Consider the following 15,945-nt stretch of genomic DNA (forward strand, 5'->3'; position numbering starts at 1 on the left):
TGGTCTGAATAGGTTTGAACAATACTTTGAAGGAAAAACTACTGCAAATGTAACTGAGTCTGCTGCCTCACAAAAGGATGCCACAACATTCTGTGATGGGCTTGCTTTGCACTGTAAAGTTGGTTTGCTATTCCTTGCTAAAAATTGACTATTGCAATTCAAGTTGACCAAATGGTATCATTGAAATTAGAGCTCATTTTTCAGCTACATAATTTAAACAGACTCTGGGCTGTTTGATGAACTTGGCTCAAGATCAAATAAAACTTGAGAACAAAAATAAAACTCTGGGCTTCAAAAATTCTTTAAGAATCTGATTTGATTCTTAATCTGCATTTTGGGCATGTAGAACTGTTGACCTGGAAGTGGTCAAGCTTTTTAGAAGTGTCCTTTCCAAAACTGCTATCCTTTATTAATTTTGATTCTAAGAAATATTTTGTAAAAATTAAATATTTACAATCTAAATGAATGTCTAGGTAGGGTAAAATGAGATTTTAACTGAACATGTGACATAAAAATACACTGCATGTATCTATGAAAAAATGCTAGATGGAGGTTTCCCCAGAAAAACAGAACATTAATTCTATGACATTGTTAACCAGCAGCAAGGATTACTCTTCATTCTCCCCTGTTTTATGAAAAATACTGACCAGTATCTACATGAAAAAAGAAGGGTTGGGGATGCAGTAGGTGTCACGTTGTAATATCCTAAAACTTTCATGGTCAAGCACATAATCTCTGTAATTGGGCACTACAAAGACAGAGGCTCTTTTTTTCTTCTATTTACTTACCTTTTCTTTTAAATATCAAGGTTAAATACTTGAGATATCCTTAAGACTAAGGGAGGGAGAGAAGAGAATATAATCTTTGTTAAAAATTTAAAATATCCTAAACTATTGGGGAAGGAAAGTTAGAATATAGTTCTGAACACTTCCAGCAGATCTTCTATCAGACAAAATCCCATCTGTCTCTTGTATGAGACAGTTTCTCAAGCAGTTTCTTGGGCAGTTTTCAGAACTCATGAAGTTCTCATATACTGAGGTGTCAAAATATATGCCCCAAGGAAAAGCATGCTTAGCTAAAACAACTTTCTCTGTAAGAAATGATTTATGAACATACTGAAAACTCATTTAATTCATCAGTGTTTTAACACTCACCTAATGCAATAATGGCAATGAAAATGATGAACTTTTAATTATAGATTATGTAAACCAACAAGACTAAATTAGGTACCAGTCCAGTGGTACCCACCTTCAGTGGGAACACAGTGCAAAACCTCAGACTTAAGCCTTAATATGTGTAAGAAGGAGCAGCATCATTTACCTCAGGGCATATCTATATAATGAATAAAGATCCTAAAGAATCTATATGTGGATAAAGTACAGTGGCCATGCTTCCAGGGGGCATCAGCTTGAAGCTCATGACTCTTATTATTACAGTGTCAGACAGAGAATGTATTTGTGCAAGACTGGCTCAGATCTAAAGCAACTACAGAATTTTCTGACAAGAGCCACTTCATGCCCTGACAATGCAGAACAATCATCGACCATTTTGTACCCTCTGAAGCAAACATCACTCTGGATTGTGCAAAAAATCAAAGACCAACATTGAAATATTGGACTGATTAGTGAGCATTTTTACTCAAAACCCCAGACTAATTAGAACTGTATTAGAGATTTTCATTATAAAGTAGCACGCGAATTTACAACTATCTTCATAAATAAGAAATATCAGATTGTGTTCCTGTTCTCCAGTGATACTGTTGGGCTATTTTAATAATGTCAACTGAAAATATACAGGGAAGACATATCAGGAAGTTATTTATGACATTTTGGAAAGGACTAGTTGCTAAACAAATAATCATTTTCCCTATTAAATTTCTACTACAGAAATTGAAGTGATTAACTTGACAAATAACTCAGCTGAAAAAAATCTCTTGCAGACAGATTCAGAGACATGCTACTTTGAAAGTCAGGGCATTTAACTACACATTTTTACATATCTGGAAAGAATGGCTGCCCTAATGATTTTCAGCAATCAGTGCTTGTCTAATTAAGATGTTCCAAGTCCTCAATTCCCTGAAGTCTTGTTAAAGGAGCTGGACAAATTATAAATCTCTTTCTTCATTTGCTCTCTCCACCAGTCTGCCTAAACTGGCTGATATCTCTTATCTATTTGTTTTCTTGTTTCCTTGGTATTAGCTGGGCAAAGCTATGGTCAAAAGATCATGTGAATTTGCTGTTCTGGTTGATTTTGAAGAAACATAGTAAGAACAGTTCTGGCTGAAGGACATTTCAAATCTCTTGAATATAGTACATACCAGTTCCTTTGCTAATATATGGAGGCTTGAAGAATTTCACAACGCCATACAAGTTCACTACAGTTCCATCTTTAAGATGATTCAGGGGAGTATACACATATTTTGGAGCAACAGACTGAAAAGGCATGATCCAATAAAGGAACAGAAGAAAAAATTATTCAAACATTCACACAGAATTTTGTCTTCTAACATCATTAATCCTCAGACATATTTATTTAATCTTAAAAGAAGAAATAAAGATTATCTATTTTTTTTTGTATCTTATTCACTTGAGACTAAGAAAGGACTTTGAATTTCTTTCTGTGATTGCACCTTTCTTACAATAAGCCAACCAGTTAACTGAAGTAAGTTTCAACACATGAACCAGGTGAGTAAAAGTCATTACAATAAAGAACAATGAAAGACAATTTTTTACTGCTTCATTTATACATGTCCATCCAGAGGACTTTTTAAAGCACATATATAAATAGCTTTTATTTATTTCTGCTTGGCAGTGTCACTGCACAGAATCCTTGTCTTGGGCTGGTGGTGGGGGGGGTTACATCTCACAGCCACTGCGCACATCTCCTGATTAAAATTCCACAGCTGCTGGAGGATTAAAGAAATTAAGGGCTAATTTCTACAGTATAAGGACTATTCCCCTCTCATCTTAAGGTTGCTGATTAGACTCTTTTAAAGAATAAGAGTTCTCTCAAACTGACTGAAAACTTAGGTTTTCAAGTACTATACTGAAAAAATGGAACTGTAAATAAAAATTGAAAACAAACTCTATCACCATTGGTACTGAATCTTTAACAGCATGATAAAGAATACTAAAATTTCATAAACCAGTTCCTCTGCTTTTAAACCACTATTTCTTGTAGAATTTTAAGTCAGACACATAAGGGCTTGTTCCAAACAGAAATCAAAACAAATGTTAAAGCCAGTATTGGAAGTCTGATTTTAAATCAAAGGAAGTTTCATATTTCATTTTTTTCTTTTACAACACAAGCATACAATCTTGTTTAGACCAATAGCTACCTTTCTAATTCAAATTTCCTAAACCAACATGAAATCCCTTTGGAGATTGAGATGGGAACTGTACTACAAGTTTAGAAAATGTACTACTTCTTTCATATTTTATTTTGTGTTCCAGGTATATTATTTGCAAAAGTAAAAGCTAAATGATGGCTGGGATAAGCATATAGAAATAAATTAAACTGGAAGAGAAATGAATTCCACACCTTCTTATTAACATGCAGTTAATCTCATGTGATTTAAAAATATCCCAAATACAAACTCACCACAGATGCAGTTTCTGAAACAGCAGTTGTTCCTGGTTTAGTGTAAATCTGTGGAGAAAAAATAACAAACTTTCTGATTAAAAATTGAAGGTACTGAAAATGTAACAACATTTGATAACTTTAAAGCAAATACAACACCATATAGAAATACAAACCAGCCCTACAGACATTTTTGCTGTATCTGAACCATATCTGAATCTAGTAAAATTTTAGCTACAGAAGAAAGCAGTGTTTAGTGCACTCACACTCATACAAAAGGTATGTATTCATACCATGTATTCATTCATTCAAAAAACCACACACATTTGCTAAAGTCACCCATTTGAACACGTTAGGTCACATTAACAGAGTAGCATTTGAAAGCTGGAGGCCACAAATTCAGAACTACAGTTGCTTAACATAGACCTTAAATGGGTTTAAGGTTTTGTACATGAGGATGTATATACATGTCAATGCTTAGAGCAGATCTATTCTCAGTGACTTGTTATGCTCCTTTGGGGGAAAAAGCTCACCAGAATGGGATAAGCTTTATTTAAAGATAGTTCCTAAGCTTTTTGAGCCTTATTTATAAGCCAGACTTACCTTCAATGTGAAGTCTTTTAAAGAACTAATCATGGAGATTTGATGAAAAGCCAACACTCTCCACTCTCTGTGAGGAACACAGGGCTCAGCCACCACCCCAATGCCACAGCCCAGCCTGGCTGCTGGACACAGAGCCCCCCTGTCACAGCTGTGCCCTGCCTCAGCACTGCCCACTCCTGCAGGGATCTGTTTTTGCTCTCCACCTCAGCTGCACTCCTGAAGCTGATTTCACTTTGAAACAGCTGAGTAAAAAGTTATGACTGGGGAAGTGAAGCCCACAACAAAGTCTGCTCATTTGTATTAAGGTTAAGCATCCAATCTGTGTGTCACCAAAGTGCCACAAGCTCCATTCTGTGGTCAGTGATGAGATAAACACTTGAGCACAACCCAGGCATTCAGGGAGCTGCACAGTGTCTTTGGGATTAGACTGTATGTCATGAGGTCTTGCCAATACTCAGTTGAAGGCCTGGAGTAGTTTCTAAAATATAGACACTTTTAGTCTACAAACACCTATTCAGACTCGGGGCAGTTTTGCTATCCATGATCTTCAATGAAAAATATTCTTTCTACTTATATATCATCATCATCAACAGATAATGAATGCCATGAAACAGTCTGCACTATCATTTTAAATAATCTTGTTTCTCACTGAGCTGTGTGGCAAGTTTTAGTTACCTATAGAGGTCAATTCCAGAACAAAAGTGCCTTTCTGAAATTAAAAAAAAAAGTTTTTATTTTCTTAAATTTAGGATTTAATTAGAAAATAACTGTTCAGATAAAACTAAACAGAACTGATGTGAGAATAGTACAAAAGAACAAATCTTTTATTCAGGACAAAAATGTACAATTCTCTGTATAAAATTTAGATTATAGCAATCCATGTATTTGAAAGGCAACAACTAATGATTTGAGTTAAAACAGTACAATCTCATAGACCAGAGAAAACTAAACATTTTAGACCTGAGATCACTCTTGCACCCTCTACCTTGTCTGCATTATTGAAATGTGTTATCACAACAGTACTTTAAACAGCTCTGGGAATGTATATAAAGCCAACCATAGTCAAATTCTTGCACTCAACAAGTAGAACTTTACCTGAAAAATAATTTGGTTAGGGCTATTATAAAATTACATGTGCACACACACACAGGAAACATGTCTTATTTCCTGATGAACATGGTAAATAATCTATACCATTTAAGTTTCACATAGATTTTATTGGTTTTTTTTTCCTATTATAAAGCAAAATAAATGCATTTTGGAAATTAAAAAAAAAAAAAAAAAAATTGGGCAACCACGTACATAAATGGTTGATCCAGCTTCTTCAGACACTTCCAGGTGACAATCATGTCTAGCATCCTCTCTCTCTGTAGGCAATTTTATCACCTTGAATCCTGCAGCTATGAAGGTTTCCTATGGGGACAGAGCAATAACAGAAAGTTATAGAGATTCTAACACATGCTCTATTTTAAGACTATATCGTGAAATTTCACTCTAAAGTCTCAAGACACTGAAGAAACAAAAATCCTGAACTAATTTTAAAATCTGTCTTTGAGTTTCCCAATTTAGTTCTTCTCCCCATGGAATTTATATTTACAACAAATGTCAGAAAGTTTTTCTTTTTAATTCTGCTGAAATTTTCACACTCGTGATGCTACTGTAACGGAGTGCTATTTTTGAAAAAGCCTAGGGAGGAAGATTCACACTGAATAAAGCAAAAGAATCATTATTCTTTGAATACAATGAAGACTGACTGCTTTCTGTTTAGTTTAACCAAAGTAAAAAGAAATCACATGTCAGACCAGCAGCGATAAACCATTTTTTCTTAGCGCTTCCTTCCCATTGAATTACAAATGTACTTTTAAGAAACTCTCCTATAAACTCTGTTTTGGCTGGACCAACAGTTTCCTTAAGGGTTAAATAGGTAGGTCAATCAACAGGTAAGCTTCTGGTAGCAAAAGAGACCTTAAAAACATCTCTGACATCCCTCCTGAGATTCTGGCACAGAAAGAAATTATAACTCTATTTTCACTTTGGTACAAAGTTCCTCAGACACCACAAAATGAAGAAGAAAAAGCGGATTTAAAGGGTACATGATTCAAGTCCCAGCAGCAGCTCATGTTTTTAGCAGCAACCTCACCAAATCAAAAAGAAAAAAAAAAGGAAAAAGTAAAAAGGAGGAGAAGATAGAGAATACATCAAATATCTTTAGGTAATCAGAGGTGATTAAAAAAGCTATCTGATACAATGTAAAGCTCCTTTATAGTCAGCTCCCTTGCTATCAGAACTGCTTAGCAGGGCTGTGCCAGTGTGCTCCATTCCAATAAACATGTTAGACTTGGAACTCTATTTCTATTCAAGCTTCTACCAAAAGCACTTCCATAAACTTTTACTGAATAACTTTTCTTCATGTATTTATTTGATTACAACAAATAAAAGAGTTTTCTGATTGAAGCTGACAGTTTTAGCAAATATTGCACTATGACAGCGCTTTTTTTGCTATTTCAGCAATCTGACAATGCTACGCTAAATGATTTAAGATCCAAAACCTTAATGTTTTGTGCAAGAAAAAGAAAGGCTTCTAGATTAAGTGACAGTGATATATGTAGTTATTAAAACATTGGGGAAAAAAATTCTGCAGAAAACATAAATTTAATCAGACAGCTTAATTCACAATGAAACTACTTAGGACATGGTGATTTTCAGGTAGTGTCACAATGTACACTTGGACTAAAAAGTAATATATAAACCTAGAAGTAAGCCATACTCAAAGCTAAATTAAAACATGTCAAAACAATTACAACACTCAGTATTCTCTGCACTTCTAACACGCTGTCCTACTAACATACATGAAAGTTGTTTCATTCTTTCCAGATACAGAAACACACAAATATAAACTTCAGCAAACTCCATTACTTTTGCCAAAATCAGGTGTTACTATGTGTCTTTGTTTCACTGTTAGGTGATGCTACTCAGAATGTTCCTTCAACAGTAAAATCACCCTTTATCTAAAAACCTATGTCTTATACATTATTTCCATTTCAGCATTTTATTAGAATATAGAGTGCACAAGATTCTGGGATATGGCTGTTGGGACAAGACTGGAGATCTGTACAGGTAACATCTCTTGTCTTCCTTCCTCTTGCTGTGTCAGAATGAACTTCAGAATTACAGAGACTCAGCCTTTTAACAAGCTGATGTGGAGGAATGGCTACATGACAGGGGCCATGTTCTGGACCAAGGATTGGGAGGATGCAGCTAATCTGGGTCCCTGCACCTGCAAACACTGTGTCCTTGAGCATGGCCATGGTACAGTAACAAGCAGTGAGAGAGACATGAGAAAAGAAAGATGTAACCCCTAAGGTATGAGGAAGAGCTGATATTGTAGTATAGCCAATAGATTGCTTAGCTTGCAGAATATGTATGAGCTTATTACTTGTTGTGCAAAAAGTCTGCTGCTCTCTTCAATAAATGAAGCTTGCTAAACACTCATATTGAGCGTCCAAGTTTCCCTCACCGCGACAAGCTGATAAGAAGTAAAATTTTCTGGAGTAGTATTAGGTCATAAGTGATTACTCTCACGTAATATATATGCCATATGTAGCACCACATTAAAAAAAAAACAAAAACAAACCTCCTCTCAAACTGTTAAAGGACTGTGCAATTTTCATGAGAAAAAGACAGCACTAACCTCAAAATCTAGTTCTACAAGCAGAAAGAACAGATATATTCTCAGATTTTTTACAAATTCACAGTCAACTTTGACAGGTTGTGACTTGCAGTTTCTAAACATGCAAAAAATTCTACTAATATTTGTTTGCTGCTTTGAAATTTAATGTTATATTAGTTTTCAAAGTAGATTAGTTTCCATTTAATCTTTAGCTGAAAAGATCTTGTAATTGCCTTGGGAATCAAAGCTATTTACTTAAATTGGTGGATTTTGATGTCAACGGAAGTATATTGCATAAATAAATTACGAGATTCAAACAACATTTTAAATGGCAAAAAGAAATTCTATTTCCCTCATTCAGAAAGTGTGAAATACAGGAAATACAATATTTTTCCTGATGGTTATTCTGTTACAGATCAAGAAGACTCTCAGGTCAAAACATGGTCACTCACATGTTTTAGAAATCACCAGCTCCTCCCCCTGGCTACTTTAGCAAAAGTTCTTATAGTATTGAACTTTAGGAAGATATGGTATGGAATTTAAAAAATACTTAAATCTGAAATGGTATGCAGCAAATAAACACTACCTTCTGGACCTTACTGAAGCAATTCTTTAATGGCTAAAAAATGGAGCTTTTTTCCAAACTCTGCTAGCTTCAGAAATCACCGTTTCCTTAGATTCATATTCTTCCAAAATTAAAATCGCATTTGAGACATGAGAGAAGCACCATGATGGTTCAGTTCACTGGGGAAGAACAAACTGAAGTTCTAACACACCTTGGCTGTCTAAGGGTTGTTGCCTGTGGGTTGTAGCTTCTAATTCAGCTCTTTAGTAATGATCTTTTTATCTTCTAATTGCTGCTCAGTGCCCTGTTCAACATTTGTATTTTTATCAGGACAAAACTGATTTGTTCACTGAATTTAAAAAGATTCTGCACCTTACATATTTAGCAAATTAGTTCAGGAACTTTCCACCCTGGCTTCCCCATCAAAATTGAGAATTATATGGAATTGAGAAATCTGTATAAAGATTGTGATTTGCCCAGAGACGTTGCGGATGCCCCATCATTGGAGGTGTTCAAAGTAAGCTGGGATAGGGCTTTGAAGCAATCTAATGAGGTGAAATATGTCCCTGCCCATATCTCCCTCCCTATGACAGGAGGGTTGTAACTGGCTGATCTTTAAAGGTGCCTTCCAGCCCAAACTATTCTATGATTTAATGTGAATTCATATCACAAATGAAAAAGCCCTAACATGAGCTTGTAATGCTTTATATTCTAATTTTAATTTCATATTTGGCTAATATTGAAATATCAGTAAACTGATAGGCAGTCTTATAAAAAGACTGAGGTAATTTGTTTTTATCTTGTTTTCCTTCTTTAGTGGTAAACAAACTCACAGGCTGACTTGTCTAAGTCTTTTCCTGGAGCTAATCAAAACAAACTTCTACTTCTGACAAAGCAAGACACCAGCACCAAGTCAGTAAAAAAACCCTGTATGCACAGTTTTGATTTTTTTTAAAATCTTTTAGTGTAACTGTCTTTTAAGTTAATTTAATTATAAAATATATCTTATCTAAATGTGAATATAAATGGGGGACTTCTCTATTATCCATATTCATGATCCTTTCCTTGCAAGGTAAACAGCACTGATAAAAATAATTCCTTTTTTTCAATATTAGTGTGAGAAAGAATTTATATAAGCAAATACTATTTCCAATTTTAGGGATAGGTAGACCAAGACAAGACAAGACAAGAAGTCGACATACATCTGTGAAAAACAATTCCTAATCCAAGAATTTATATCTATATATGTTTTAGTGGTTTTTTACCCCATGGCGTATAATTTTTGCACAATCCTCTGCCATTTTTCCATATATGAAAACATTGATGCTGTTGATCTGGGAACACAAGTTATCCGAATCTGGAGGAAAAAAAGCAAAAGTGATTCCAATCACTATACCTTCTCCAAAACATAACAGCAGTGGAAAGAGGTTTACAAAACAAGTTGATCTACAGTCTAAAATTTTTCAATTAATGTACAAACAGGAAATGTGCTAACTGCAGGTATATTGCTCAGTATATTCTTCATAAGAGGATTAAAATGAGTCTATTGTACACCAGTGTACAATTAAACAGAAATGAAAAAGATTTCCACTTGGATAATTCAATGTGTAGTGTTAGATTAACGATAGAGCCTATTGTAGAATCTAATACAAACTGAAGATATTCTAGGTCATAGAAATATTAATTAATAGCCTTCCAGGAGGACTGAAGCAGAAATAATGTTATTATTTTTAGAGTTTTCTACTTTTTACTGTTTCAACGATTTAGATGTGCAAACTTATGTTTCTATGGAGAATGTGCATGAACTCTCCTCTCCTGAACAGTCACTGAAATCAGCAAGACTCAGGGAGGTTAAGCATCCCTTTGAGAAACCTGGAGCCAGCAGGGAGGCTGACTGAGGCCCCAACAATTCCATTCACCTCTGCTAACACCAGGCACAGGCAGCAGCACCAGGCAGCAGCTGCAGACCCCAGGCTGGCTGCTCAGGAGTCAGGAGGCTCACAGGGAGCACATGATGATTCCTAGCCACTGTAAGGAATAAGCTGAGAATGAAATGAAAGAAAAAGGGAAAGTTCCTTGAATCTAAAAGACCCCTGACAAATGACCTCCTCCACCTTCCTGACGGAGGGGATGATAAACTTAAGACTTAAAAGGAACATATTACTTTTTCATATCATTTCATATCATGATGAACAATTCAGGTGTTTCAAAGTGCTAATCTAGTTACTGGTGTTTAAATACTTGAGTAGTCAGGTGAAATTTCCTTTTCTTAAATGCTTAAATTAAAACAGAATGAAACACAAATATTTTGCCGTTATTCAAAATACTGACCTATATTAAAGGTGCCCTTGCAGAGTATATGCTATTTATATTATAACTATTATGTGTGCAATTTTCTTGGTCCTTCTTATGATAAGCAGTTTGAAAATACACTATTAAAGCTATACATATAGCTAATACATTCCCAGGACAGTCTTTAAAAAGTTATGCAACAAGAAGTCTACTGAAATATAACAACTGCATTGGTTCTATGAACTTACCTGGCATAAGTTTAAGATAAGTTTAAGAAAGTTTTAAACTTTCTTTTTAAGAAAATGAACAGTTTTAGAGATTATTTTAAATCTAACATTCTACTGAACACAAAAGCAGGAACTACTGATGTAGTACCATAAATTAAAAATGTATACTTAAATGTAGTACCTTGAACAACAATCTTGAAAAAGTCTGTTCCATCTCTGAGTTTTGTTAACGGGTAGGAAAGAGTAACTATTCCCTACAAAGCAAAAAATAAAATAAAATGTTGTGAACTAAGACTTTATGCCACTAAGTTACTGCAATACTGATAACAGCTGAAACATCTGTAAGATAAAAAAGGCAGAATTCATGGAACAAGCATAAATTGCCATTTACACCCTTAACAAAAAAAGGTAAAACAACTGCTATGGATAGCAACAAAAAGCCACATTCCTGAGATATAACAAAGCAAGTGTTACATGACAATATTATTTAGATTCCACTGACCAGATGATAAACTTAAACAATAAAACAGTAGCTATGGAACTATTCATATAACTTTTAGTAGTTACAAAAATAGCAAAAAGACTAGAGTTTTAGCACAAAAGACATCTAAAGAGTTAGTGATCAAAATCTTAAGAGATACATGTAGCAATTCCTGCAAAAACATTGGCAAAGGATTACAACATAAATATCAGAACAAAATCTCAGTCAAGATATAATAGATGCATATGAAGATAAAAAAAATACAGCTGTGAGAAGAGTATTACAAGGTTTTGAAACTGTCATGTCCTAATTGCTTGGTAATAATACAAATGCTCTAAAAGATCCTATGATTTAACAATTAATTCAAAATACTCTTTTTTATTGTAATGCTGGAGTTACAATGAAGCAAAAATCAGCAACTTCAGTGATATTAATATCTCTTTGGAATCTACATATCTAGTTAGAAAGAGGGTATCATCAACAAAAAATGTCAGTCACATGTATTCTTTCACAGAATTGCAGATAAAGCACTGTAACCTTCTCAGCGATAAAACAAAAAAAAAAGTTCAACAAAGAATAATAAAATTTTTGAAAACAGACTCTGCAAAATGCTTAAAAAATGACACAAACAGCACAAAAATAGACTAAAAGGTTTTTGTAAAAAGAAAGTATGATAATATGTCTATAAATGCACCATTAAGAGGACAGTCAGGTAAATCACAGTGATTTTACAGTACATATATTCAGTGGGAAACTTGACTTAAATGGTAGCAAATGCTTCTTAAACCAAATCAAGATAAAATATGCAGCAGGGAATTGTTACTCCAGAGGCCTTCCAGAGTAAAATTTGTCCTACAACATGCTACCTGAGGAGTAATCCAAATCAAATTCAACAAGATTTTACTATCTGTTTTATAAAGAAATAATATCACTCCACAAAACCTCAGCATTATTTGCCAATTCTGATTTCCAAAATAATTTGATAATTTAATCTCCTTAACAAAACTCATTAGTCTTCTCTGTGAAAAGCAGGAACTTACCTGTTAAAACCAGAAAGGTTTCTCACTTGTTTTCAAAATTACAGCTTTGTTTAAAATGTTGCTATATATATACACACACACACATATATATATATATATATATGTTATTGTTCTTGCTGAGATTGTCTTGAATTGTATTCACAGGTAAACAAAAGGCTACAGAATTTTGCTTGTAATAAAGTCTTTGCAATGAAACAGTCATCTCAGGAACACTCAACATTTACATACATATTTTTTTCTTAGTAAGAAATTTTGATCTGCACCAGCACACTATTTAAAAGTGAAACTTACTAATGTGATAGTGGTTGCTTTTTAACCATCTTTATTTTTTATTTTTCCTTTTACATCCCAGTATCTTCCAAAGAGTTTTCAAATTCTGGGACCACATTCTTTGCTATAATGTTTTGGCCCCTCCACTTTCCTTTGTATCTCAAACACCTACACTATAGCAGGTGTTAGTACAGTTCTGTTCCCTAGCTACTACCCATTTCCTCATACTGCCCCACTGCCTTCTCCCCATGCCTCAAGCTCTTGAGCTCCAAACTTCAAAAGAACCCACCTTAGTAAAACTTGCTCAAATTGGCTCTTCTCTCACAAATTCTGCACTGCTTATTGAGCTCAGAGGCAGACTTTTTCCAAAAGGATTTTTCCAAAACCCTTGACATTCCATATGCCACTAGACAGACTCTCAAACCCACCCCGTACAATTCTTCTGCTGCATGTGTCTCCTTCCTTATAAAGCCTCGCTCCCTCAGTTTGGTTCTATAGCTGATTTGGCAGCTGATTTTAAGGTTTGGTTCAGATTTGCTACAGCAAAACACAGAGAATTATGAACTAAGAGGAGAAGGTATCATGTTTAGTTAACAGACTGAGGAGGTACAAACATTGCTTGTGCCGTTTTTCCACAAATTTGAAACTTGCAGTTTTCAAAGAGGTATCAGGAAGATAAAAACGCAGAAGAATGAAAGGACTGAGGCACACAAGTCAGACAGAAGCATCCCAAATGTTTTTTGTGGCTTTTACCAGAACACAGCTCATAAAAATCCTCTTCTGCCCTTCCCTCCTTGTCAAAGCAGGACTTGATCCCTATTTTGGCAGGTCTAGAGTGACAGTGTGCCACCACTAAGATAACCTAACATCAGTGCATTCTAAGGTTCACTTCAAGCTCAGCCTGCAGAACTGGATTTTCCTTCACATTTAATGGTGCATTAGCACCAGCTTTATCAGCTCTCCAGTTGTGCTGTTTATGCCAAGCTGTTTTAGCCACCTACTAATCCATGTCAGCAGCAGCATGAAGTTCTCTTAACATAAGGCAGAAGTCTGAGAAAGACATTCTACACACTTTCCCTTTCAGAATCAGCTACAGCACTGCATATATACTTTAAATCATAGTCTGGTAGTAATTACCCTGCTTTCCAAATGGAAACATATATTTTGGCAGAAACATTTTCTAATTTATAATGCATTTTTGTTTCCTTCACCTTCCTTTCTTCTGAACAAGAATCCCTGTTCTTCCATGTCAGGGCTGCTTGCAGACACAGTTCTTCAAAGCAGGAAGGTCTATGTATAGTGCAGGTGAACAGGGCCAGGAAACTACCCCCTGAGGAATAAACCCTGTTTGCTAGCAGCAGTGGCTATTGACATTTCCATTTGTTCCTTTACAGGACCTGAGGGAGGCTGAATCATTCTCAATCAAATCACCTCCTACACCACTCAACTGCTGCCTGCTTCCAAACAGAGCAGTTCTGCTCCTTCACTATACCGAAGTGCACCACTCCCGGCATCAATCTGACACCACAATGATCCAGTGTAGAGTGACAGCAGAAGAAAATTATCCTCTCTCCAGCAATATGGATGGTCTTCTGCCAGTTTCCTTCTCATAAATGGACTCAATCACAGGGTCACATAAGCACTAGATTTGGAACTGAGAATATACAGCTGTGGTAGCAAAACTGTTTCTTTCGGATACAGAAAAACAGATCAGTTCAGCTCATATTTTTTAAATGTTTGTGCCATTTTTTGAAGGATTCAAGACAACTTATGTTTTCTACAGAACCAAATTTCCTTAATTCCCCCCCCCTTTTTTTGATTAATAGATTGAAAGAAAACCGGGTTAATGCTGATTTCCTGATACATAAGCATCAGAGATGCCTAAAATGATTCTAAGAGCCACAGACAAAAAAAAAGTTAAACAGGATAGCAAAAGACCACATTCAACAATTGATGCTGCATTTTACAGAGAATACTTGTTTTAGGCATGAAAAAGGTTATTTCTACATTTCATTACTATAGCAGGATTGTACTTCCAATCTGAAATACATTTGGGATTACTGTCAAATATAAGTGCACACTTGGTAATGATAAAAAAGACTAATTGTGTTTTGATGCCAGTAGTTGCTACAAACAACACTTTTCATAAAACTGGATATTGCATAATTTTGTACAAAAGGAGAACTACTTTAGAAAGCTTTTTAGTTACTCTGAAATCTGATCTTTAACAGGATTGGAGTGCTTATTACTATTTCTTTTAAACAAAATACCACTTAACCTCCCCCCAGTCCCTCCATTTGCAGCAAAACATTCTGCATATTAATGTGCCTTTAAATTGGTCCACTGCTTAAAAACTCTGAAAAGAGAAACTCCTACAAAATTTTAGTCTGATAACATAAGAGAAAGGGACAGGACTGTGAATCAATGAAGGTAATAGCAACATGCAGTGAAGTTCAAGAAGGTCATAATTTTTCACTGCTTAAAGATATGCAACAGATGAACACAAGGACACACAGTTGCAGAATGTCACCAAGTGAGATGGAATACGAAAGCACCTTGCTAATGTAACAGGAGCTATTTCAAAGCAAGGCAAAATTTTTTTACTGGTCAGCTTACCTGAATGTATTTGTTGGTATAATCACACCCTTCTTGCAAATGTTTTAAATCCTCCTTCTGCAAATGGCTTGGTAGTGGAGTCTCAGATTGTCCTTCAATGCTCTTCAGCAATTGAACAGGCATAGCTGCTTTATCTAAACAAAAATAATGAAAAGAGTCCTGAAGCTCCTAATTTTGTTCAAATTAAGAGTTACTAGAAGTTGCATCTTACTCAGAAGGGGAATATTTACCAATTTCATAACAAGAGAGTTTAATTATGTAAAACTAAATTTTCAGAGAGATTAGCCTCATCTCTTAGTACCATACACAGCAAGAAGAAAGTAACATTTCCTTGGCAATAGACAACCATCCAAATTACTCAATTTTTCAAACATTCCAAAACACCATAAATGGCAATAAAATATTATTTTACATATAAATAAACAGAAATACATATAAATGCAAAGGGCAATGTAAACAGTTTTAATATTTTATGTACAGATATAATATTTTATGTACAGAAATACAGACAAAAAGCGTGCAAGACTTTGAAAGACTCCTTCCCCAGCACAAGGTCATGGACAAGCAGCCCATATTCAGTTTTTTTCCTATATGAAAATTTG

General features: G+C 35.0%; 1 protein-coding gene across 2 annotated transcripts in view; it reads right to left on the reverse strand.

Moving 5' to 3' along the window:
• POT1 (protection of telomeres 1) overlaps positions 1–15,945 on the reverse strand; it is a 62,298-nt gene that overhangs the window by 42,342 nt on the left and 4,011 nt on the right. For both annotated transcript variants that reach the window (XM_054631525.2, XM_054631526.2), the window contains exons 3-8: positions 15,344–15,477; positions 11,118–11,190; positions 9,683–9,774; positions 5,485–5,595; positions 3,601–3,648; positions 2,318–2,432 (exon numbers count right to left, since the gene is read on the reverse strand). In XM_054631525.2, coding sequence (XP_054487500.2) covers positions 2,318–2,432; positions 3,601–3,648; positions 5,485–5,595; positions 9,683–9,774; positions 11,118–11,190; positions 15,344–15,466 — 562 coding nt within the window. In that variant the 5' untranslated portion in view covers positions 15,467–15,477. The remainder of the gene's footprint in view (positions 1–2,317; positions 2,433–3,600; positions 3,649–5,484; positions 5,596–9,682; positions 9,775–11,117; positions 11,191–15,343; positions 15,478–15,945) is intronic.

The sequence above is a fragment of the Agelaius phoeniceus genome, chromosome 5, assembly GCF_051311805.1.
Source record: "Agelaius phoeniceus isolate bAgePho1 chromosome 5, bAgePho1.hap1, whole genome shotgun sequence".
In the NCBI taxonomy this organism is placed as follows: Eukaryota; Metazoa; Chordata; class Aves; order Passeriformes; family Icteridae; genus Agelaius; species Agelaius phoeniceus.